This window comes from Dipteris shenzhenensis, chromosome 23 (assembly GCF_047967505.1).
Source record: "Dipteris shenzhenensis isolate YYH24624 ecotype China chromosome 23, Dip_SZ_1.0, whole genome shotgun sequence".
Classification (NCBI taxonomy): Eukaryota; Viridiplantae; Streptophyta; class Polypodiopsida; order Gleicheniales; family Dipteridaceae; genus Dipteris; species Dipteris shenzhenensis.
The window spans coordinates 40,283,766-40,310,606 of NC_141618.1; the positions used below are offsets into that span (position 1 = coordinate 40,283,766).

Below are 26,841 nucleotides of genomic sequence, written 5' to 3' on the forward strand. Positions count from 1 at the left end.
GTGAGTGTCATTCGCAGAGTGTCACTAACAGATACAGGAAAGTCCTCTCAACTTAAGGTGGGTTTAGACCACCCACCCACCATGGAGGATGGTTGCCAACTTGACAATCATCAGGTTACTGATTGATGCCACCAACGTGTGATTGGTGTAGTAGTTCGAGGAGATGGAATGGGCCAACAAACCTTCATGAGGTGGACACAAATCTTCTTCTGTGGCCGGTGGCCTAGGAACCCTTGCCAGAATTAGGATATCCTGTTCTAAAGTTGTTAGTACTCCCTCACCTTTCGCACAAGAGAGCTTTTGCAAGCCCTTGAAGTAGATTTGAGCTAATGTGGCAAATGGATGGCAATCGAAAGGCCAAATCTTGCCCATAGGCAAGTAAGGGCAGGCAAGGGTCCAGCAACCAGTGAAAGGCTGTGTCCATAAATCCACCATGGTGGAGGCAGGGGCATATGCCCCTGATTGAAATGAAAGCTTGGTTGGGGGGAAGTAAAAGGGACCGAGAAGCATCGAGTTTTGATCACCGATTTTGGCGCCCAACAAAAACAATGGAGAGAGAGAAAACAAAACAAACTACAACTGCAAAGCTTTTCCTTTGAACGTATGAAACAATCAATCACAGATCTACGTTCATCTTGTCTCCTCATTTGAATGCTTTGCTCTCACACTATTTAGTCATCTGCTCTCTATGTCTATGGCTTTCTCCCCTTCCCTTCCATCTTGAACCGCTTTTTTAGTCCCTCCTTTCCTCCCTCCATCCTCTGCTGATTTTCGATTCCTTGCTCCTCACTCCTCCCCTCATCCATTGCCATTTGCTTCATCTTTTTCTCCCCTCCATGCTTCCCCCTGAGAAAAGCTCTTCCCCGGGCATTTCAGGGCCCCTTCCGGACCCTACTTGCATCAAAGAACGGCGGAGATCGTCCCTGCCTTGCCAGGTTCTGGATCATGGCATTCTTCGAATTGGGTCCTCGAGACACGTGCTGAGGAATGCTGATTGGAAGATATCGAGATCGGGAGTTAGAAGCGAAGGGGATGAGGCTGCTAGGTTGAGGCGTCTACCCTTTCAGGTGCCACATCGGAGACCGACCGCAAGGATAATGGCCAATCACCTGCCGGGTGGTTGTCAATCCCTTGCAAATGGGAGGCGCAAGAGAAGTTTTACTTCCTTCAGTCTTGAGGAGCGTGGATATGAAAGGCCCAAGAAAAAGCACAAACCATTCCACCTTGACAGCGATTGTGCTTCTGGAGGAGAGGTCAAGAGCAAACGAAGCAGGGACATGGTCGGTAGAAAGTTTCGAAGATTAGACAGTATTCAAAAGAACGGAGTTTTGGGTAGTGATAGTTTAGAGAGTAAACAGAGTGATGAAATGCGTGTGCTTGGAGGTGACTGCAGTAGGGACAGTATGAAAGAAGACGGTTTTATTGAGAGGTTCGTGGGTGCAGCCGAGGCTGACTGCTGTGCAGGCTGTCACAAGAAATCTGACGTGTGTGCTTGTGAAGCTTATCCTGTTGATTGGACAGAGGAACACTTACAGGAACCTCGCAAAAAGGAGAAGAGGAGGACATTGGACGAGCTACAAGCACGAGAAGCACCTTTTCTGTCATGGACCAAGAAGGCCAAAAGAAGGTCAAGATTCACAGCACGAAATGCCAGCACTGCTGGGGGGATGATCCCAACTGTGCAATCATGCGAGGTTATGGAGAACATTATCATTCAAAGGGCACAGACACCATCTTCTATGGGCAAACCGGAAGAGGGAAAAGAAGTAGGATGCATTCAAGCAATTGAGCAAATAATGGGCACTTCGTCCAATTTTCAGTCGAATGCTGTTGACCACAAAGAGGCTAACGCATTTCAGTGTAAGGTTAATTGCTTAGACAAAGGTATAAGGGAAGAATCCGAGCAAGGGCTTGATTCTACAAAGACGGTGAGCGATTTCATTAACAGCAAGATGCTGTTGCCAGAGATCGCTTCCAGACAAGGTAATTTTTCGGCTAATGAAAATGCTCCTATTGCCACATTGTGTAGTGACCTTCAGCCACCTTTGGTGGCTTTGAGTGATGTGAATAATTCTAACGCAAACAATGGAGCAGCAGATATTATAGAGCAACAGAGTGGTGCAAGTAAACCACTAAAAGGAGAGACAGGCTTTTCTTTTGGTACTGAGGAAACAGAGATAGGCGTCTTTCCCATTTTAAATAAATGCACAGAGGCGAGTGGCATTGTAAAAAGGGACGACTTACAGACGTGTAATACAGGTGATACTGCTGATTTGGATGAAACAGCTGTTGCTCGGACATTCGAAGATGAAGTGAAACTCAACCTAGCTGAAGGAAGAAGGTGTGGGCTGTGTGGAGGTGGTAGTGATGGAGAACCTCCTTATTGGTTGCTGCCGGTCTCTGTAAAAGTCGGTGAAGATCAAGCATCTGCGCAGGACAGAACGTATCCTGGATACAGTGAGTGGGATGCCTTCGGAAATGAACCTGGTTGGCTTGGTCGCTTGCTAGGTCCTTTAAGTGATCGCTTTGGCATTGCAGGAGTTTGGGTGCATCAGGAATGTGCAATCTGGAGTCCAGAGGTTAGTGTCTGAGACAGTCATACCTGAGCAAATTGTCTTTTAACCGTCTGAGGCTGTTAATTACATTCGGGTGGTTTATGTACTGCCAAAGTGTGCATGTAGCAGTCTGATCCTATGCATTGATGTTTTTCATATTAATCGAGGAAGGGATTTTTATTGCTGCTTTGCATATCACTTATGGAGTATGAAAGAGTTGAAGGGCTTGAAAATTTGTCATAGCTCTGCTGTCTTTAAGGGAAGAGTTGATACAGCTTTGTGAGGGGTGAGGGAAGCATCACCATTACAAACGTCTCGGACTGGACAGAAAGAAACTTAAGAACATTTTACTGTCTTGAAAGATCTTATTCCCAGTTGATTCTCCTTTAGATGGTGCTTTTTCTTTCAATGAGCTATCAGGTGTTTATAAAGAGACTGTCCTATTGCCCATGATGTGAAATGGTGTGAATTGCATGGTCGTCATAGGCACGAAGGGGTGGAGACGTGAGGAGAGAAAGTTGAGACATGACGATTGAGTGCAATGAATTGGATCAGATGCAAGAGGTCAGGAAAATTTGCAAGGGAAGGAGGGGGTGATATGGCAGTTTTCTTGTAGAGATCATGTACAATACTATGGATTTGGTGGACATACTCTTGACAATGGTTTTAAGAATTTGGTATACACATGATAATGGAGGAGCTGTTGAAACTTCAGGATCACAGGCAGAACTTCCTTTCCCTTCTTTAGAAGAATTTTATGACAACTTTGAAGCTGGAATTGGAAATGTAAAAGAAACAAATCCAAGCTGATAGAAGAGTATGTATACAATTTCTTTAATTACAAGAGAAGGTGATTGCAAGATGTATATCCTTCCTGCCAGTCTATCAATCTTTCAATCTCCTACCAACTCATAATCATGTAATTGCTACTTCATAATCATGTGTGTAGCCATTTGTAATGAAGGGGAAAAAGGGGCTACTTTAGTGGCCCTTTATGTAAAGTTAGTGGGATATGTGGAGGGACTATATAAGTCCCCATCCACTACTCATTGTACATTTTTGATGTGTATGTCCTTGCTGTCTGACTAATCCCGATGCTGGGGCATAGGCTGCTTGCCCTTGTCAGATAATGTATGTGTGGCAACTTGGCCGAGCTGTTGGCCAATCCGTTGAGAGATCTGCTCACCAATCTGCTGCCCCAACTGTATAAAATTGAAATGTATCATGAAGCTTGGAGGATAATGCTTCAAGGCATTGTACTTGTGCGTCCCGAGATGTACGAGAGAGGGGCTGTGGAAGGCCTTGAAAATAGGCTGGAAAGAGGCCCTCTTTTCCCTCTTCTTTTCTTACCCCCTTTATTTGGGGCACATTGTAAGTAGAGATGGCATATTGGTAGATCGTGCAAAGGTGAAATGCATAACGGAATGGCCACAGCCACAAAATCCCACCCAGCTGAGAGGATTTTCGGGTCTTGCCTCCTTCTACAGGAGATTTATTCGAAAATTTGCCAAGAGGGTAGCTCCTCTTACTAATAGAAGGATGCCTTTTTGTGGTCAAAAGGAGAACAAGTCAGTTTTCAAGACCTGAAATTTGCCTTGACTCATGCACCTGTGCTGGTACGCCTTGACTTCTCATGGCCATTCATTGTGCACAAGTCAGTTTTCAAGACCTGAAATTTGCCTTGACTCATGCACCTGTGTTGGTACGCCTTGACTTCTCATGGCCATTCATTGTGGAGGGAGATGCTAGTGGCAAAGGCTTGGGGCTGTTTAACCACGAGAACATGGTATAATAGCTTATGAAAGCAAAAAATTTGAGGCCAAAGAGCTCAACTACCATGTTTATGATCAAGGAACGTTGGCCATCCTACATGCCTTCAAAAAGTGGTATCACTACTTGTACGAGAGCAAAATGAAGCTCAAAATTGACCATAGGACACTCAAATATTTCCAGCCCATCTTGTCTGCCAAGCAAAAGAGATGGTTGGCCTCGGTGCAGTCCTATGTTTGACATTGAGTACAGGAAGGGGAAAGAACAAGTGGTTGTCTAGGGTGTGGTCAATATGTTGCTGAATGTTTGCCTTGCCAACAGAGGGCAGGTACTGACATTTACAGAAATACCTGTCATCGATGCTTGGTTAGCTCCCTTAGCTTTGGTACCTTGTCCCGCATGAAGCTTTGGTCCTAGCGCTTGCATCTGGTTCTTGCGCTTAGGACAATCATTCCGAGTGTGGCTCTGCTCCTCGCAAATAAAACGTCCTTCTTTCTTTAACTTCAAGGTGTGTAGGAAACAGGCTCGACCATTCTTCGTCTGAGTCGAGTTCCTCTTGTTCTTCCCACTCGTGTCAGCAGTAGTGGTTCCCTTTGCACTGGCCATAGTATCATTGTAGATGTGTTAGAAATCAACCAATAGAGGGTACCCACAACGGAAGATTGATAGAATTGCCCAGGAGCTCACACAATGTGGTGTGGGATGTGGAATCACAAACTTCTTAATGTGCATAGAATAGATGTGCAAACTCATCAATAGAAAATGAACCAGCCAGATTGAGAAACCACCAAAATAAGATATTTCCGTCCAACGCTATGGACACAATACAAAAGAGATAGATCCTTCTCCTATCTGCCGGTTATCTCTAGACTGAAGCCTGCGTGCTCCACCTGGAGGGTCTGTGGACTTTCTGTCCAGAATGATCTTCTCAACCTTGCTGCCCTGAGTGTCAGCCTAGGTAGGCAGCCCTTTGTGAGCTAAGTCTGCAGCTCCTCAGCCCAGTTCCCCTCCTGGTCATAGGCCCAACTGGTGCTGCTCTGCTGCTCCTTCCTGCTCCTCAAAGTACTGCTCCAGAAGATGATAAATGAGGGCTGGAGGCCCTCCTTTTATAGGCCCTTCAAGGGGCTGGCAAAAAAACAACCAGCTTGCGCATTCTGGCCGACCAGTCTGTGGCTGGTCTAGCCCTATAAGGGCTCACAAACCGGGGCCTTTTTGGCCCACTCTTCTGGGGCCTTGGCCCTCCAATCAAGGCAAGGGCCCAGCCCTATATCAAGGCAGGTCCCTGCCTACTAGCACCCTCCTCTGCTGCTCCACCAGGCCTCCATGTGGCGGACCTGACATGCTGGACTGCCCCGCCCTTCTGCATCATCTGCCCTGCTAGAAACCTGCCATGCAGGCGCCTCCAGTCTGCCCTTTCCGCCACGTGTGCACCTCTTTTGCTGGCCCATGACCTGCCCTTTGCCGGCGCCTTTTGGCCTGCATGATGCTCCTCTGTCAGCCTGCTGTGTGCTGTCCACATGGCAACCTGTTTGCTGCCCATGTGGCAGCCCCTTTTGCTGTCCTGACTTTGTGAGGTGCTGCCCATGTGGCAGCCCCCTCTCTGCGTTCTTTCCTCTGGGCATGTCCTGCCGTAGGTCTCCCTCCCCCACGCGGGGGCTTACAGATGGGGAGGTGACCTTTCCAACACCCCTTCTCATTGACACATCTCGGCCCAATGCCAACACGTCAATGATGATGCTCCAGTAACTCCCTGGTCGTAGTCCTCTGGAACACTTCGATGTCAAAGTCTTTTCTTGGCTTTTCATCTAGTGGCTCTTGCTCCACCAAGTCTGGTTCCGCTTTCGCTCACCATCTTGGTACATAGGTCCGTCTCTGGTAGCACCTCCTGGCACCACCATCTTTAGTCACGTTCCCGCCTTCAAACTCGAGCAATCCAGCCGTCATGATCTTCCAGTTGTCCCCCTTATAATGAGTGAACAACCTGGAGTCTTCCAGGCACCATGCTTTGAGGCTCTGTTTCAACCCGTCCTTCCTTTGGCACGGTCTGCAACAAATGAATATTTCCATATAACCTGGACAACGAACTCACTGAGTTCTCAAGGAGGTACTCTTTTGGCTTCAGTACACCTTGTCCGTCACCTTCCAGCAATCTGCGTCTGGGATTTGAAGAAGCACCCACACTTCCCCTTTTGCCTTCGAAGAAGGCCAATTCCTTCCAATCTTGCATTACCTGAGACAAATGAAGAGCAGAGTCTCTCCACAGCATGCTATAAAGGTTCAAATGAAGAACATCAAGTACTTACTAGATCGTTGTACTGCCTGTGTGCTTGCTTTGAAAGCAAACCTTGCACCTCATCAAGGCACATACCAATAGTTTGTGTAATCTTGTATTGTCCCCTTCTGAAGTACATCATCCATCTGAACATGAGATCCCAGGGCACTCCTTGGAATCCACCCCGTGTCAGTGTCAAATACCAAAGCACTCCATGCTGTCCTTCACCTTCACAAAGGCATCTGACTCCTCGTCGACCCACATCTCAATGTCATACATCATAACTGTGGTTTCTAGGTCGGCATATCTGACCTCAGTAACACATGGAGATGTTACTAGGAACAACTCTTCGATTACCAGATCTGCTTTGGCCTTTGTATCACCCTCTGAATCTGAGTCAGCAGACTCCTTTTTGTTTTTCTGATCTGCGTTCTTCTTTTTGTAGTGCTTCGCCAAATGACCTGGCGCGTCACAGTAGAAGCACTTCCTCTGCTTCCTCTTGGAAGTATCCTCGTCATTAGAGTCGTCTTTCTTGGACTTGCCACCATTAGGCTTGCCCTTTCCTTTGCTAATGTAATCCTTTGCCAGCAACGCCTTGTTGTCTTTGTCGTTGTTGGAGCTTCTCCCTAGCTTCTTCCTATAGTAGTAATGGACCCAACTCCTCAAAAGTCAGAGGTTTGGTCATCTGTCTTGCTGTCACGATCGTAACAAAGCTTTCAAGACTCCGAGGTAGCCTCCTCAGTACCATCAAGGCCAAATGGCATGAGTCCACCTTCTGACCAACTGATCCTAGTTGATCCCTCACCACCTTGACCTTCATCAAGTGGTTATGTACCGAATCTCCCTCATCCATATCAAGATTGTAGAGTTGATGTTGAAGAAGCAAGATTTAGGATGTGTTGTTTGTTTCGTACATATCCTTCAGAGTGACCCATGCCTCTACTGGTTGATTGAGGAGAAGAGAGGGTGATCCGAAACTGACGATCGGACAAGCTGACAAACAACAGAAACCCCCCCGAACCTTGGCTGACGAACAATGGTGATGGCACTATTCTGTACGGTCGTCTGCAGCAGGCCGTACCAAGTGACAGGATTCGAGTAGGATGGTGTGGAGGGGCTTCACGTATGCGTAGTCCACGGGTTGGGGTGGTGAGGCGAACCATCCAAGCTATAAGGTGGGTAAGCCAAGCTTTTAGAAAGCCCACCCTTCAATTTTGGAGGGAATGGTGCTTTTCTTAGCCTCCAGGCCCCCTGAAAAACAGCTCGGCCCAGATCGTGACCCTGCTCCAGCCCATAGCGCACCTCTCTGTGCTCTCCTTCTTCGTGCCCTCTCGTCTTCTATGCAACCTAACTGTCCCGTGCACGGGGTCTCTTGGATTCCGCCTTAGCCTTGCGCCTACCTAGCAGCTCCTCTCGCACTTCTCCTCCGATCCTAAGGTCCTGACTCCTCACCGCTCCTCTCTCTCTCATAGACCTTCACATCTAGCAGCGAATTCACTCCTCACTCTCGCTTTCCTTCTATCCCACTCTAGGGAACCAACAACACTAAACGATGAACCAACAAGCACTTGCAGGGCATCACCATGAATTTTGAATTTGAGACATACTTGGAGGAAATCACGTCCGATTTCACTCGTAACAGAGATTCATACCTCAGGAGTTGCCTTTGATACCAATTGACACGACCTCAGCACTCTTGAAACCTTTGATCTGCAAGCAAATACAAGAACACACCAAGCATGAGGAATCTGAGCAGGCTGCTCACCACCCAACCATGACATCTACGGGATATGATCTCGAAACACGAGATGTCTCCTTCGAGCCACCAACTGAGTGACTGGCACAAACTCCCAACCAGTTCCCAACCAGCCTATTGTCCCATACCACCAGGTGGCACCTAGAGGTCTTAGATTTGTTGTTGGGCCTTGGGCTACGATAAGATGCAGGCGCGCGTCCGCGACTCAATCCAGGATCAGACCTAGCACTAGGGAACGAGACTTGCTCCCATCGGCTCTCTGAGAACTGAACCTCTGGATCCCTTATATAGACTCGGGCCCAATTTGCAAAAAATAGTGGAGAACTCTAACTGGTTCGTACCCTTGCCACTCAACCCGAGAATCAAGCTTGCCTAGCCCTAAGCCTTCCCAAGCTACTTGAGCTAGTCTTGTGTACGTGTAACACTCAATGTCTTACTATTGTTTGTCGCTTTAGTAAATATTGTATGCTTATTCCCTGCAAACAGACGGCGAGCGTTGAAGATGTAGCTCGTTTGTTTATCAAGCATTGATATCCCATTCGAGGGTTGCCAAGGACCATCACATCCGATAGGGACTCTAGATTCATGTCTAATTTTTGGCACACCTTGTTTGATAATTTTCGTACTAAGCTGTAGATGTGTAGCGCTTTCCATCCGCAATCGAATGGAGAGATGGAAAAATATGGCGTTTGATATTTTAAAATCATATTGTCATGATGCTTAGGGAAAGTGGGAGCAGTTTCTTCCACTTGTGTAGGCCATTTTGAATGATACCTATTCTTCAAGCATTGGTCGCACACCTTATGAAGCTGCGTTTGGACGATGGTTTACATCATCTCTTGAAGCCAACAAAACCATCGAATCAATGGCAGAGATTACGAAGTATGTGAAAAGCTGCATCGCCAAAGATCAAGCATCGTACACGTGCGAGGCTAATAAATCTAGATGAGATGTCCAATATAAAGAGGGTCAATGGGTGTAAATACGCATTATCAAGCAAAGATTGAAGCAGTTAGGCAAGCGATGCCCTAAGCTGTTCTTTAGGAGCTTCGGACCATTCCCTATTATTTAAAAGATCAATGATTATGCATTATCAAGCAAAGATTGAAGCAGTTAGGCAAGCGATGCCCTAAGCTATTCTTCAGGAGCTTCGAACCATTCCCTATCATTTAAAAGATCAATGATGTCTCAATGAAGTTACACCTTCCGGACAGTTAGACTATGCACAATGTGTTCCATGTAGCTTGGTTGAAGCCGTATTTTGGACCTTCTCTTATAGAGATTTCCAACGAGCAGCAACTGAAGTTCTTGATGAGGCGAAGTTTTGCAGCTGGAGTAGATCCTTCTTCATAAATTCAAGCATGGGTGAGGACACAACATCCAAGAGTTTTACACCAAGTTCCGTACCCATGAAGCAGTGTGGTTGGACGAAAACTTTCTTCAGGAGTTTCCATTGATTTTGGCGGACTACTTGGAAGCAATGAACCTACCGTCTAGTTAAGAAGGAGGGAATGTCACATGCACCCTGCACTCGGGTGCAATGTGACACACTGGCTACATTGACAAGTGTGTAATAGTTCCCTAATAGGAGATTTTGTCGTATGCTGTGACCCTTTGGGAGCCCTTGTCCGGGACAGTCAGGCACAAGCGTAAGTCAGTCTCTAAGCCTTAGGTCAAGTCAAACAGTCAGTATTGTTTATTACTGGTACCCACTGGAGAACAGTAGTTAGTTAGTGTTTCCATCTTAGGTTAGGTTAGGTCTAGGTCATAGCCTAGGATAGGAGCCCCCAAAGGCTGACCATTGGACCGGAGGAAAGCAAGCAAGGCAGCCTACAAAGCTCCCTGGCAAATGAGCTAGGGAAGGGCTTTTATAGGCCAAGGGGGGCAGCAACCAGTCGGCTATAGCCGACTGCTCAGTCCGCTACAACCAGCTGGTTGGCTGGTTCCCCAACCCCTATAAATAGGCCCTTGCTGCCCTCTCTTTTCTCATTCAGTCCTCCCTCCTTCAGCACTCCTACAGCTCCACTCCAGCCCCCTTCTGAACAGCTTGACACCTCCAGAAGTTGGCCTTTGACCCGCCTCAGCTCTTGGCCTCAGTTCAGCCCTCTTGGAAGGTGTTCACCCAGCACATCAGACGGTGAGTCGGATCAGCAAACGGAGTAAGGTTTGGGGTTTTGTTTCAACAGCTCTTTTCAGTTATCTTTTAGAGATTGCACAGCTCTTCTCAGCTCTACATTTCAGTTCTTTTAGGATATATCACCCCCAGCTTTAGGAACGTTTGTCTATAAGCTTTTCAAGCACAGGAACTCACCTAAGACATAAAGGTAGTTTCTCTTAATACCCTCCCCTCCAAGGGAGGAGTCTTTGTGTACGAGGATTTTGTATTGCTCAGGTCTCATAGGCCGATTTTTGGTCTTCAGAGGACGATAATATATTCTTCTTCTTCTTCTTCTTCACCGGCTGCTCTATTGCAACCATTACCCATTCCAAAGGGCAAATGGACACAATAGCAATGGATTTCATTACGTGCTTTTCTTCTATAGAGAGGGGATGGGACAACATCTATGTCGTGTTGGATAGATTGACAAAATAGGCTCATTTCTATCCACTAAGACTCGATATTCAGCATCGCAGGTTGCTGCGGCAGTTCATTGATCATGTGTTTAAGAACCATGGCTTTCCTGAGGAAATTGTCAGTGAGGGATGCAACATTTATGGGTCACTTTTAGCAAGAATTATTTACAGCAGTGGGTACTTTACTCACACCTAGCATTGCATACCATCCTAAGACTGATGGACAGTCAAAAAGGGTGAACAAATGGGTGGAGAAATATTTGAAGCATTTTTGCCATGATACCCAGAGGTCATGGGATAAGTGGCTCGCACTTGCTGAATGTTGCTACAACACCAAGCATCTCTCTATTGGCATGAGCCCGTTTGAGGCAATGTATGGGTGTAAAGTGGGAATGCCTTCCTCAATTGCCAACACTGCTGTGAAATATCAGCAAGCACAAGATGACTTGGAAATGATGGAGGCCCTTCCGGAATTGGCCTAAAAGTCTATGCAGCATGCCCAAGCTAAGTAGAAGAAATATGTGGATGAACACAGGAGATATTTGGTCTTCAAAGAAGATCATGTGCGTTTACGTCGCCACAAAAATCATTCTGTTTCATTGAAGGGTAATACCAACACAAAGCTTGCTCATAAGTATTATGGCCCTTACAGGATCATCCGTAAGATTGGGGAGGTAGTGCACCATAGGGCGATGTATGCTTCCTTGGTTGGAATATATATATGTGTGTGGGCACGCATGTGTGTGCGTGTGTGCATGCTACCAAGCCCCTTTAAGATTCCCAATGTGTTTCATGTGTCTTTGCTGAAACCATATGTAGGTCCGCATGTGTACATACTTCGAGACTTGCCACCTATTGATGAAGAGGATCATATCCTCTATGTCCCCGAGCGCATTGTGGGTTTCAGAGATCGCCAGGTATACATTGAGTACCTCATAAGGTGGAAAGGAATTTTAAAAGATGAACAATGCACAGCCACACAAGCTGAGGGCCATGCAGGTGGATAGCAGGTGACGTCAGCAGGCACCACGTCAGCATCTCATCAACGATGATGTCAGAAGCCATGTGGCAGCCTGCCACATGGCAGTTGGGTGGGCAGGAACAGGTCGGTGCAGCAATCTGTTCCAATCAGGTACAACAGCCCCTCCAGTCAGCCTATTCAGGGTCCAAGGGGCCCCATAAAAGGTTAGCTTTTGGCCCTCATTATTCATCCACCTCAGAGAGCTCTAGCCTCAGCCAGCAGCAGCCTTTGGGACCAGGATCAGGGCAGGAGAAGTCTGCAGCAGCCAAGCAGCCCCCTTCCAGCCCCTTAAGTTAGTCTACATCCGGCTCAGTCCGGTACAGCAGTCCTTAGTTCTCTCTTTTGTAGTGAGGGAATTCCCTTCGTACATACTTATCTATTTACAGTTGTATTCAGCCCTCTGGGCCAGGCATCTGTTCATTATTCATTTACCCTCCCAGAGGCCCGCTATATTCTCTCCCTCTGATTCTCACACTCACTCCGCAGCTCCACTTGTGCTTTGAGTGCATCATTCTTTCAGTTCAGATAGTAGTGAGCAGGAGAGAGAGTGAGTTAGGTTATCTCCCTGTTACATCACTGAGGAGCATGCATCCAAAGGAGTGCAAGGATGAAAGTAGGAGCAGAGTTTTTGCTCAACATAAAGCATTTAGCTGCGGGTTGTGGGATATCTAGTGAAGCTTTCTGTAAAAGTGTTTTGACCCAGATTTGTGCAATATATTCCAAGGCATTTTTTGAGCTGCTCTACTGTTGTCTATCTCTTGAGTTTGGTGTGTGAGTTCTATCTTGTGGGCACATAAAGTTGAAGTTTCGAATTACAGCATTCCCTTCTCCTCTCTAATATTTTTTTGTTGCACACTCTTTAACCATTTACTATTTTGGCGACATGGAGAAGTTAGCTAGGTCTAGGCTTTTCCAAGAGCTCCTAGAATAAAACAGTTGCCATTGTGTGACACTCTAGTGTCATACCATACAAGTCACCGTCGCGGTCTGTGAAAGCATGCGGGATACGTGAAGAATCATGGCCATAGAGAAGGCCCAAACCATGAGTGCCTTTCAAGTATCGAAAAACACGTTTCAGAGGCTGCCAATGCTGTGTATTGGGAGTATGCATGAATCTGCTGGACTGGGAAACAGCATATTGAAGATCTGACTCTGTGTGACATAGATATATCAGGCATCCAACAGCCTATTGATAGAGAGTGGCATCAAATGGCTCAACAACATCATCCATGGAGAAACAAAAACCTGGCTCAACTGGTTTTAGAAACTAGTTTTGCAACTAAAATATTTGTAGGAACTCTCCAATATACTTGGACTGACTCATCATAATACTCAATCTGAGCAAATTGAATGCCAAGACAGTAATGCAACTGGTTCAAATCTGTCATAGCAAATGACTGCTGCAAATCAGCCTTAGAGGGGCTGCAATATGTTGAGTGGAGGGTCCAATCAAGAGCATATCATCCACATATAAGATCAGAATGAGCAAGTCAGCGTCACATTTGTGGACACAGAGTTTGCTCTCTGTTGAAACATTTGTGTAGTTGAGAAGACATTGTATGCTTCAAGACATGTTTTTAGGGACAATCTGCAATTAAGTGACCCTTGAATATATGGGCAGATTTGAAGACCTTTAGAATAACCCTCCCAGGATTTGAACCATGCCTGGGTTGCCTGTTTTGAACCATATAATGCCTTGTGCAGGCGGCATATCTTATTTTAAGACCCTTTGACTTCAAAACCCGAAGGCTGAGAGACATACACCTCCGCTTGCAAATCTGCGTGGAGCTTTGCTTTCCTTTGCAAGAATTGCTCCAACAGCTCTGCTTGGTGCCTACATGGCAGGCTGCCTGCACACTCTGATTTGCCTACATGGCAGTCTTTAGATCTGCCCACGTGGCCTCTCTATTGTCCCAAACATGCTACTTCCCCCATGTCCTCATTTGCGGGCTTGCAAATGAGGAGGTGACCCCAATAATCCTGATTCCCAACAACATCCACCTTTGGTGCTTTGTCTTTGCAAATCTGCGTGGAGCTTTGCTTTCCTTTGCAAGAATTGCTCCAACAGCTCTGCTTGGTGCCTACATGGCAGGCTGCCTGCACACTCTGATTTGCCTACATGGCAGTCTTTAGATCTGCCCACGTGGCCTCTCTATTGTCCCAAACATGCTACTTCCCCCATGTCCTCATTTGCGGGCTTGCAAATGAGGATGTGACCCCAATAATCCTGATTCCCAACAACATCCACCTTTGGTGCTTTGTCTTTATGGAGTCTGTTTGAGCATTCTCTCAAGTCTCCCTTCTGTAATTGGATAGTGTTTAGTCTCTTGTGTACTTTGAGAGTGTTCAGTTTTGTGGCTTGCGGCTTTGACCCGTTTGAAGTCGAATGCTGGTAACAAAGGTTCTGAAGCTAGTTGGCCCATGTTCAATATGAGCAGAGGAAATTGAACCTGGTTCACCTTATGATCATCTGCTCCCAGTTGATCTCTCACTGCCTTCAATCTCGTGAGGTAGTCATGCATGGTTTCTGCTCCTCCATACTCATAGTGAACAATTGATTCTGGAGATTGAGGATCCTCATAATATTATTTGTTTTGTGCAGGTCCTTCAAGATGTCCCATGCTTCCTTCAAGGTATCTGCCAACTGAATGTCGGAATCATTGCGTTTGTTGTTGTTTCGATGATCGCTGACAGTGCCTCATCATTGCGGTTATCATTGACAATGCCTCAGCGTCCTTTCCTCCCACACTTCCACGTCGTCTGGATCTGCACATATTGTCACCTTTTCTATCATATCCATTGCGTCTTGGGATCATCGTGTTTGTTGTCATTTCGATGGTCATTGACAGTGCCTCATCATTCCGAGGCCCCTCAATATCCTTTGCCTTCCACACTTCAACGTTGTCTGGATCTGCATGTATTGTTACCTTTTCTATCACATCCATTTTGTCTTGGGATTTCAGATCCCCTCTTTTCGTCACCTTCCATAGCTTCCTTACCACCGTGTGACTCCGCAGCTTCTCCTTCTATTAGGCTAATTGTCCCCTTCTTGTTTGCTTGCTCCTCCAAAGTTTGGGATTGGCACAGGTGAAGTCATTGGACTGAATATCCTGGAATAGGCTCAGCACAGATACAACTAATGGAAACACTTGCAATTTTTTACTTGACCATGACGTTCTTATGCAAATCTAGGTCACCTTCCATCTTGCAAAGGTAACTGTCCTTCAGACACAGGGGTCGATTTCTGCAAGCCTGAACTTAGATCTCCTTCCAAAGGTTCTCTCCTTTGAGCTCCACGCAATTGCGAGCCTTCCTCAGGGCCCTGAGACCATGTTAGCAAACAGGGATGGAGGTTGCTATCACTCCTGTAGCGGAAGAATATTGCCTAGGGATCACACAATGCTAAATCTAATCTCACTCTGGCTTGTGCACACAAGTATTACAGACGTAAACATAGACACATATACAAATCTTGAGAATGCATAGCTGAGTATAACAGAAAAAAATGTAATGTAGATTGCTCCAAAGATGGACAAACCTGATACAAAAGCCTGTTCAGTATGTCACATGTAGCAGTCAATGTGCTGCCTAGATGTGAACCCTTGGCAACTCATAGAGCTGTCTTCTACCTCCTCTTGGCATCTTCAAACACCTGTCAGCCTGCAAGCTCTCTAAGAGCTTCAGTGGGCTGGCTGTTGTGATGCCTTTCTGGGCACTCGTTGCTACTCCTCTTCCTGATGAAGGCCTGCAGACTAAGAGCCCTATTTTGCTGGACTCTTAGGATTATTGTGGTCACCTCCCCATCTGTGAGGCCCCCAAATGAGGAGGACATGGTGGAGGTATACCAGCAGCGTGTAAAGGATCTAGGAGAAGCAGTCTACCGTGTAAAGTGCTTTTAGATGGGCTAAACAAGATTTCATTAGATGGTCTGCCACGTGGGCAGCGTGGACAGTCTTTAAGGCATCAAAGACTGCCAGTGCAGGTTGGCAAACAGGACCGTTTCTGGGTTTGTTTTAGGGCCTGGCAGAGGCTGGAATAAGGTCAGGTGAAGGGGCCAGAAGAGGCTTTGGTGAGGTCCTTGAACACGCAGCAGAGTTTGCAGCAGTTTGGTAGAGAAAGACACCTGGAGCTAGGACAGATCACGGTAGGCAGAAGGTTGGCAGTCTGTCACCAGGGCGTGATTTCTAGTGCAAGCATGTTGGCTAGCATGTGGGCAAGACCCTGGGAAAACAAGGGGCGAGGTAAGGGTTACTCGATGTGCTAGAACCCCTTGCATTTGTGCCTTGGGGGTAGATGAAAGGTCTAGGGCCAAGAGGGGTTCAAAGAACCTTAAGATTTTTAAGTTGGTCATTGGTGGGCTTTTAAAAAGGCCCCACTAGAGGGGGGCCTAGGGGCAAATGAAGGCCCTTGGGGGCAACCCAAGGCATGGGCTGCCACGTGGCAAGACCATGCAAAACCATTTTGGCAAGGACCTTGGAAGCCTCTAGGAAAGGATAATGGACAGAAGTTGATGGGATGATCATGTGGTGAAGGGTCACAGACAAGATCTCACGGAGGATGAGCGCAGCCAAACGGAAGCAGCCGGTGACGTACGACGGTACGGAGAGTAATTAGTAGTTGTGTGCAGCGGTACGGAGCCTTCAGTCGATATTGGTATGTAATCGTACGGCTGGTCGTACGGATTGCTATACGATTCATTCATTTGCTGCAAGAGATGAAGGCTGTGCACGGATTTTTGTACGGACTCCCAAAGGTGACACATGGTGCTTCTGGCTGCAGTTGAAGGCTCTCCCATGGTTCTCGTGTCAAAGCTAATCCTTATTCATAAATTTGCCGTACAGTTTGTACGGGCTTGTGAAGGGGCTGGTGTTGGCCTATTACTCAGCTCACGTGAGCTATTTGCAGAGGCTTTGGGCTGCGTGTATAGGCATTTGGGTCAAGGATGCTAGGTGTAGCCAACTACGTGGCAATGTGAACAAAAAACTAGGAGGGAGTTGTGCATTGGCTCGTGGAAGAGCTTGGGATGAACTCCGGGCTGGTAAAGGGTTCACACATGTCACATGCTCTCTTGTGTCTGTCTGTGAGCATTGGGCTGTGCTTTTGGAGAGACATGCTTGGCAGGATGGTTCACAATGAATGCTTGCAGAGGCTGTTCGTGCTTCTGGGCACCGTGGGCAGTTCAGTTATGCTTTCACCAATTGTTTGGGTATTCCAGTGAGTCAATGGACACTTGTAATTGTCTGGGGAGCGTGTGGCCTTGTTTGGGCTGCTGGTAAACGCTCTTAGGTTAAATGCAGATGTTTGCATTGTGAATGGATGCCTATGGTCACATGGATGTGAGAGCAAAGCTCCGCAGGGCTAATGTTGGTGATACTGATGCCTACTGAGACTGGAAGTAAATATGAAATACTAATAAATAGATATAGATATAAATATACCTTTATATAATATACATATATAATGTCCAAGTGGTGACTTATTTTATCACTTTCAAAAATCCTTTCTTTTCCTTTCACCATTGGTTGGATCAGGAAATTTTGAGCAAATATCCTCTTTATAGTTCCTCAGAAAATAATATAATACTTTTTTAATAGACTCTCTAAGTGTATTTTTCCAGAGGAATATGGTTTGAAGAGCTTGCCCCCCAACCCTATTCCGCTGGCGGAATACCCTTGGAGAGCCTACGTAGAAGGGGTCATAACTTTTGCTCCTTATCTCAGATTGAGGAGCTGTAAAAAGGAAAAATGTTCAAAATTTCATGATCTATGCAATGGTAGGCTTAAAAGTATACTTTTGATAGTTATAAAAGATAAAAAGTAAAAATTTCAAGATGTATATGAGAGTTACAACTTCTCCCTAATTCATATTATGGTAGGAAGGAGTTCAATAGAGACCACATTTCCTTAAAAGTACTTAGGTTTGGAGAATTGGGAATATTTTGAAAATTCGTTCCTTGCCTTCCCATATTTGATAATGTATTAGAGATTAATTTATGATCGATTATAATGGCCTCAAGTATGAGGTTTCCAATATCTTTTTCCTACTCATCCAAGGAATATGGTATACATTGTTATATGAGAGCTTCAAATATGGGATTGCTAATGATTAGGGAAACTCTTTTAAATTGATTTAATTACCATAATCCTCAAAAGGGAGTATGGTAGGGAGGTATTTATAGGAGTTTCTAAAGTGTTCACTATTTGTTCATAGATAGATGATGTTCTCTAAAATGAGGGTTATAATGAAAAATAAGTAAGTATATGGTTCCATAAATGAGAAATTAAGAAAGAATTGTATATTCCTTTGAGAAATATACAAGCATGGTTGGTGTCAAAAATTATCGCTTGGACTTTTCTGCTCGGAAAGTGTGCACATCCCATCAGACCTTGAGATATTTTCCTCATCAGACTAGATTGTGTGAAAGCATATGCGTTGAGTCCTGTGTTGGATGCAATGAAGGACTAGTATGTAGAGGATGGGGAGTCTGCAAGGTTCTAGGATCACTTGTTTGATAGAAAGCAGCATTTGCATTATATTTTTAGAGATGGAATCCTTTAGATGCATGGTTGTCTCTGGTGTTACAAGCAATTTGGGCCTAGCGTGCAAGGCATCGATGTAACTGATGCTTTAGTGAAAGCAGTGCAGACTTTCTTTGGCCAACTTTGGGACAAGGGATGGATGTTTTTGTAGAAATTTGCATCATATGTTAGCAAATCAGTGATGTAGCTTATTGTTTGAAGCTACCGGATCTTTGGAGGATTCATAATGCTTGAAATGTAAATCTTCTCAAATCTTTCCAGGGAGATGTGCAAGAGGATATGCCTTTTGTGTGTAGCCAGAAGTTGGGAAACTTGATGATATCTTAGTTTCAGAGCAAGTATTGACACATAAGGGAACGAGAGTTAGAGGTAAAGTTTCTCTACTTTGTATGCAAAGTGGTTGGAAGAGGGTGATCTGGTAGATACACCTCAGTTGTTTCAGCTTTACTTGGAATCTTTTTAGCTTGAGCCAACTTCGGTTGTTTCCTTCAGGCTCAGTAGAGCGGAGGTCTGGAGCATTGTCTGATGCTCAAGAGAGGGGTAGTACCTCTCTCTTTATTACAAACAGGCTCAGATATCTAGAGGTCGCTAGGTGACATTGTATGTTTCACCTGAGGTACTGCTTGCTGACAGTATATCTGCCTTGGGACTTCTATGATCAATGTACTAGTCACTATGAGGTTTTTGCACTCCTGAACAATCATATATGCTATGCCAGTTTGTGACACATGTATTTCAGAATGCAATCGAGGACGCTTGCAATATTTTAAGAGAGGGGTAGTGGTTGGGCCAGCTCATTAGGGCTCTAGCCGTATAAATAGGCCTTGCTTGGGGTAATCCGCTGCATAACAGAGCAGCAAGGAGCCCAGAAATCAACCTCACCTTGTGCCTCATACTTGGGCTGCATCCAGAGCAGCAAGGAGGTCAAGGAGAGAGTGAACACTGTCTCACCATTGGCTACGTTACAGAGCAGCAAGAAGATCTTTTTGTGCAGCATAGAAGCAGCCCAATGAAGTGAAGAGACTTAGTAGCTAGCTAGGAATGGAATGGAAATATGGAAAGCATAATGAAAGGAAAAATGGAAAGGAAAATGAAAGAACAAGTGCTAGGCAATGATAACCAAAATACTCACATGATATAAAACTTGATGTTGATTGATATAATTGACAATAGACAAGTACAACACTATATAGTGTGCCACTAGACTCTAGAAAGTCACAATGTCTATGGGATATCTCCCAATATGACACGTGGCATGTCTAGGACTCACTAGACTATAAAACCACACCTAGATCACCTAGAACACTCATTTTAGACTCACTTTGGCTTCATATTCCAACACCCCCCCATGAAGGTAAGGTAAGAGACTACTGGAAGAACAGAACATGACAATGACGGTCATCAAACTGTGCACCCTATGTAACTCAGAGGCTAAAGTTTGAGCATGTTCAGAAGTTGATCCAAGCACTCTCATGGCTTGAGAGACAACATGCTTAGAGGCTCACGTTATAGCATGGCTACATGACCAGCTCATAGGTCTAGGAATACACCAACATCTTGGAACTCGGCCAGGCCTGATAATGAGACCTATCAAAGCCAATACATGGCTCCCACAATACATCCCCCCTTGGCTTTATAATAGGACATGTTAGGAAGCCACACACCAAAATAGGAAAACCAATACATCTTTTTAGGAGGACTATCCAAGGCAGAGGACCTTTAGACTCAATGAAAATCAAACACTCAATACATATCATTTTAGGGGGACTACCCAGGGCAGAGGACCCCAAAATACATCAAGCTGTAGGAATAATAAAAATAGATCTTTTAGGAGTAAGAGATGTCCTCCAAGTAGCTAATGCACATGTGTGCACATCCTTGCGAGTCGATGACAATGTCAATGAAGCACTAGGCATGGATGCCCCAAAATATCGGTGAAGTCCATGGGGTAGCTACATGGAGCAATCACATGATGACTCTCAAAATGCTGGAAGGAGAGTCACCAATGTCGAAGTAGAAGCCTCAAGTACCACGACTAATCGGGAAGTCAATCAATGCGAAGTACCTCAGGCACCGATCGAATAAGCAATGTTGAAGAAGTCACTTGTTGATGTAGAGTGGTCTACATCAAGCTCGAGGTAATGCACTAATCAAAGAGATCACTGTATTGGAGTGTGTTGAAGTAGTATCAAAGAACTCACATCTAGCTCACCAATGTTGGAGTAGTCAAGTGGAGGAGTCACCGCAATGTAATGTCAAGAGCTCACATCAAGTTCGAAGCAGCTTCACTTGTTGACGGGGTGTGGAGCAAGTGACGGGCAGAGAAGGTCTGAAGATAGGCGGAATTTGTAGGTAGAGGAGGCGACTCTTTGGAGTAGAATGGCGGGCATAGGAGTAGCAGCTTGACAAGAATCCCCATGGGCAATAGCGGGCAGGTTGTACGGGCAGACTGGTACGGCACAGGTCTACTCGGTTGATGCTGAGGCTAAAGGAGCGGTCGATGGTGAGGCATGGGTAGGAGGAGAGGAGCTCAAGGTGAAGGCAAAGGAAGAAGACGGAGTGCTCAAGGAAGGAGAGGAGGAGAACTAGACTGGAAAGAGCTAACCTCTCCATAGGTCTGAGATGGGCTTCAAGGCCTCTTCATTCCTTGAGGAAAGCTTAGCTCTGATACCAAATGAAGAGACCTAGTAGCTAGCTAGGAACGGAATGGAAATATGGAAAGCATAATGAAAGGCAAAATGGAAAGGAAAATGAAAGAACCAGTGCTTGGCAATGATAACCAAAATACTCACATGATATAAAGCTTGATGTTGATTGATATAATCGACAATAGACAAGTACAACTCTATGTAGTGTGCCACTAGACTCTAGAAAGTCACAATGTCTAGGGGATATCTCCCAATATTACACGTGGCATGTCTAGGACTCACTAGACTATAAAACCACACCTAGACCACCTAGAACATTCATTTTAGACTCACTCTGGCTTCATATTCCAACATGAAGTTCCATAGCGGCACACAGGGTTTTGGAGGTGGCAGGAGTAGGTAGAAGACAGTTCTAAGGTGCCAGGGTTCTACATATAGGCAGTACCGTATTTGCCAGATGGTGGCACATTGAGCACAACTTCAGTGTAAGGTTTTGTCCATCTTTGGAGCAATGCTTCTACTCTAGTTTGCATGTTCCAGTATCTGTGTCTGCATCTATCTCTATCTACATCTGTGTGGACAAAGAAAAGTAGTATGATTTGAACTAAGCATTATGTGTTTCTTGGGCTACGTTTCTATATTTAATTTTCTCGTGCTGCTAAGGGAGTGTTGGCTACAGCAAGCAACTTTGTCTCTGTTTTCTTACACTTATGTGCCAATGGTGAGGCACAAGATCATTGACTTCCCTGTTGCTCTGGATGTAGCCTAAACTTGAGGCAGACGACCCCCAACAATGGGGCCCACTACACTCGACCAGGTCAGCCCTATTGTTGACTCTATTGTATAGTTGACCAGTTCTTGTAGTACTATTGATCTGTACTTATGTACCACATTGGCCATGTGTGGGGCCCACCAGTGGCCACATGGCAGATGCCTATTGTGTCACCACCTGTTGTACCGTCGATCGAACCAAGTAGGGTGGACCACGGCTTGCAGTTTACTGACTGCTCCTTTCTGTTGTATCTGACTGGTCTTATTCTAGACGCTTATACATGGACCTTGCACTGGTCCTTTATGCTGCCCTTCTAGGGCCTGTCGTTGCTAGTACGTCAGGGTATTGAGATAGACTGCCTTCCCTTCTTCTAGTACAGCTTGTATGCCTCGTCCTCTTGCGAGGTGAGATTAACCGTATCATATGGTTGGATCTACTCCAGCTCTATATGACATACTTGGGGGATGGAACCAGGAGTTCCCCACCAAGATCGAGTTCTACCATGATCACTTCTTGAGAGTATTAGAGGATGGAGTGATGATCAGACCCTAGTATTTAAAGGACAGACGGATCTCACACTCACCGAGTATTGTCATTTGATAGATGCGGGTGTCGTCCCATCAGCTGAGGATCGAGGTAGGGAGAGCCACATTCACACCTAAAGAGCAACGACTTTGCAGATTATGCACATTGGAAGAGGAGCACTTCCTATGTACTTGCCCCGTCTACTATGAGATCAGAGGACGGTATCATTCTCTCTTCCAGGAGGGGCACATTTCCGTGTTGGTCTTTATTTGATGGAGATGCGGCGACACAGAGAGGCCTTATTGTAGGAGATTAGACAACAAGAGGGGACTGTGACATCGGAGACAGAGACGGATCAAGCAGAGTGACGTATCACTGACTTTTATGCATTTGAATCAGCCCCGGGACATAGTGGAATAGAGGAGGAGGTAGCCAACATTAGAGCAGCATTGACCAGCGAGAAAAGGCAGCACGGAGTGGTAGAGTGAGACATAGAGACCACGCACGACACAGAGGCTAACGAAGGCACACATGATGGAGGTCCAACCCCTCCCAACTCTATTTAGAGGGGACTTCTCGAGCCAAGGTGTCACTCTTGATGCGGCCCATCGGATACAAAGATGCCACCGCCCCTCCCCGAAAAAAAAAAAAAAACACCTTTCCCATGCCACAGCAAGAGACGACTTGACAAACTCAAATACGAGACGTTTTCGTGTCCCACCGGCGAGCCACCGTGGCACTTGGATATGTATTCCCAGCACTAGTTTTGAGTACTTGAGTTTATGAGATTTTGAGATTCTTAGCATAGCACTCAGCAAGGGCCTTAGCACGTCCTTTGCCTCAGCCCACAATGGCTTGTATGAGTTACTTTGTCTCATCTTGAATATGTTAATACATCTTTCCTTCGTTCTCTCTCTCTCTCTCTCTCTCTCTCTCTCTCTCCTGAATACGTCTGATGGTCGCCTCTGCCTACCTTGGTTAGTCCTATCCTCCTCTATGGCCTTATCCGTTGATGGGGACCAGCGATGCTGGTATAGTCGTCTTTCCAGTTGGTTCACCCGACTGGGCCTCGACTTAGACCGGTTGCCTCCTTTTCAGTACAGCCTCGACGCTCCACCATCTCCCCTCTCCCCCACTGACCAGGAGGTCAACTGGCTCATTCGGGCGGATCTGCTCCAGCTCCACACCTGGCGGACATGGTTTCTTCACTCCGAGCTTCCTGTGAAGCTCGACTTCTACTGCCGACACTGCCTCCAGATCTCACAGGAGGGCTTCATCACACCTCCGGGTTACACACAACTTCATCTACCACATGCGCTTCGGATCTCCCTCGGTCAGTTTAGGGTCTCGTCACACCGATTACGGATCGAGAGTGGACGCGCAGAGGGTATCCCACGAGAGGACTGCCTTTGCCCACTTTGCGACTTACAGGAGATCGAGTCGGAGGAGCATTTTGCTTTTAGATGTCCTATCTATTATGCCATTCGAGGCCGATACCACTGCCTCTTTCGCAACGGATTCGGCTCCCTCTCACACATGCTACAATTCCCGGATCAGCGGTGCCTTGCCGCTTTCTTACATGAGATGACCCGCCACCGAGATACTTCTCTCCGAGCACGGCGACATGAGCAACACACACAGCGTGAGGATATCCAGCGGCCTATCACTGACTTCTTTCAGCCACATGATACCTCTTCTCAGTCTAGCCGACGTGAGCGAGAGCCAGAGTCACGACAGCTGCGTCAGCGGACAGATTCACACATCCAGGTCCATGACATCTCGTCTCTGCTCTCGGCCCGCCCCACTGGGGTTACCGTTGCCCTCATCCACAGGGCCACCCGTCGCCTCCGACGACCGAGCTCGACTAGGCCGCGTGACGTCAGAGGCCAATCATCTATCGTAGGGTTTTTTCCGACTTCCCATTTGATGGCCCCTCTATGATTTGGTCTCTGACGATCACCACCTGCACATGTATACTGTATCTCCCCCCTCTGCCCCACTTTTTTGTGCCCCCCCCCTTCTTCTTCTTTGTATCATCTGGAGGTAGACACATTTTTTTTTGTATCAGGACTAGACACATAGTCCTTCATAACCTCTTTTTTTTAAGAAACGGTTGGTTGGCCCGTTTTGAGACCACCACCGTTATGCTCATTGTATCAGTTATCTTTAGTCTCATAGACCTTCACAGTCTCCCGAAGACTTTAATAAACTTTCTTTCTTTCTTTCTTTCTCTCATGCTGCTGGCACACCTCCTTCATGTCCTCCTCATTTGGGGGATCACAGGGAGGTGACACCTAAAATTCCAAATGATTGCCTTGGAAGGTTGAGGAATAGTGTGCAGCAACTCTTTTTCTAACTTGACAAATATTATTCAGGCATGATTCTAGATGTATTACACATGTCTCCCTGCTCAGTTTTCACATCTTTGTACCAAGAACTTGTCCATCTTTTTTTCATGTATTTCAAAAGTATTGTTTGCCTATAAGATATGTTTTCCGTTGCGTTATATTTTCCAATAGACGACATGTTATCATGTTTGGACATTGAGATGCTGTATGCATATGACGGCCAACATTATTTGCCTGCACTCAGCATAAATTTGATGGACTGGCTTTTCAGGCTTGGCATATTATGTAAGAAAATGACCTTGAATCAAGGTCTTATATTTCCAAATGACAGATGTTATGTTGCTGCAAACAGGTGTATTTTGCTGGTTTGGGTCATATGAAGAATGTGCGGGCTGCCCTCCGTAGGGGTAGGCTTTTAAAGTGCAGTCGGTGTGCAAAGCCTGGTGCAACAATTGGTTGTCGAATAGATCGATGTCCTCGTACATATCATCTGGTCAGTACTGTTTATGGGGCTCTTCAAGTGAAGGTGACAATGTTTGTTCATCGAGTTTGATGGAAACAATCTTAATTGGGTGAATTTAATCAAATTCTGAAGTGCATTCCATCACGGTTTGGATACGCTGAGGGAGGACATATTTGCTGAACCGTCTGGTCGGGGTCCTTGTGTCCTTGTTTCTGTCCTGCTTTGACTGATTTGACATAGCATCCGATGCACAGCAGTGTAGCCTACTGCATAGGGCAGTTTCCAATTCATGAAGCAGAGTTGCTCAGAGAGACTAGTGAAGGTAGATTTTAATGAGTGCAGGGTGAAGGGAATGTAATGTTATCAAGTAGAAGAGAATCAAATTGTGAGAACATGGCTAGCCTGAGCTTCAAATAACTTATTCAATGTAGTTAAAGTAGTATCTGAATCAACAAGATGAGTAATCTTTTTTTCAAGAGACTAAGTTTTGAGCTCAAACTGTTAAAACTCAGTGTAAAGAATCCCACAGAATTCCTTAGGAGGAGCAAGATCTGGACTATGTACTAAAACTGTTAAAACTTAGTGTAAAGAATCCCACAGAATTCCTTAGGAGGAGCAAGATCCGGACTATGTACTCAAGACTGGGCCATATAATTAGAGATAGATTATGTACTCAAGACTGGGCCATATTATCATAGATAGATGATAATATGGCTAGCCTGTGAAAAGCCATATTATTGGCTAGACTGTTCTACTCCAGCATTTGGCTAGCCTGTGAAAAGCCAGTTCAACGCTAACCTGAAGTACATCCAAAGAGCACATAGTGGATAAATAAGTAACAGACTTAGATATTAAAGAAGCAAATGAAATCCAAATAAATAGAAATTTTAAACCAAACTTCTATCCAAATTTATCTAGAGGTCTTTGCCAAATTTAAATGTTAAGATGGTAGGGTTGAGATGGCATTTTCAGCCTCAATCTTGGTTGTTTTCCACCTCTCTATGAGGAGTGTTTTTTCATGCATTGCATGATGTATTTTTGCTTTGAGCTTGCTATGGGGGGGTAAAAAGACCAAAACGTTAAAGCATTGACAATTCCCCTGTAATGTATGTCCAACAAAGGGCTTTTCAAAACAAAATGGATGTGTTTAGACTCAATTTGTGACCATAATAAAGAAAGTTTGGTGCAAATCAATAATTGCATTTGTTTCAATACAAATTGACATATAATGCGTAGAACTACCTGTTACTAAATCAGCAAAACACATATCTTTTTGCTTGACAAGACTGATGCTTACCAGAAATTTTGAATTAAGGAGTTTGCACAGACCTCACAAGGTGAATCATTAGGTAATCTTCAAATAGGTTTCGCTAGTTGCACATACGTAGTATGCAACTGGGGGAATCATTAGGCAATCTTCAAATAGGTTTCGCTAGTTGCACATACGTAGTACTGGTATTATTCAAATAGGCCTCTGTGATTCTCCTCCGAACCCTCCACATACAAGGCTGTATCATCTGTGAACTCCGAGTCCCGAAGCTCCTCCTCTTGTTTGATCGGTAGCCTCATCCCTTTGAGGCCAACCGTCTGTGACCTCA

The 26,841-nt window shown here is 45.6% G+C and overlaps 1 protein-coding gene across 4 annotated transcripts in view; it reads left to right on the plus strand.

The window, feature by feature from the left end:
* The first annotated feature begins 590 nt into the window (after positions 1-590).
* LOC147887371 (P-loop containing nucleoside triphosphate hydrolases superfamily protein) overlaps positions 591-26,841 on the plus strand; it is a 39,295-nt gene continuing 13,044 nt past the window's right edge. For all 4 annotated transcript variants that reach the window (XR_015543202.1, XR_015543204.1, XR_015543203.1 and 1 more), the window contains exons 1-2: positions 591-2,579; positions 25,133-25,273. Coding sequence is in view for 1 of the 4 variants with exons in the window: in XM_087394209.1 (XP_087250335.1) it covers positions 837-2,579; positions 25,133-25,273 (1,884 nt within the window). In the remaining 3 variants the exon portion in view is untranslated. The remainder of the gene's footprint in view (positions 2,580-25,132; positions 25,274-26,841) is intronic.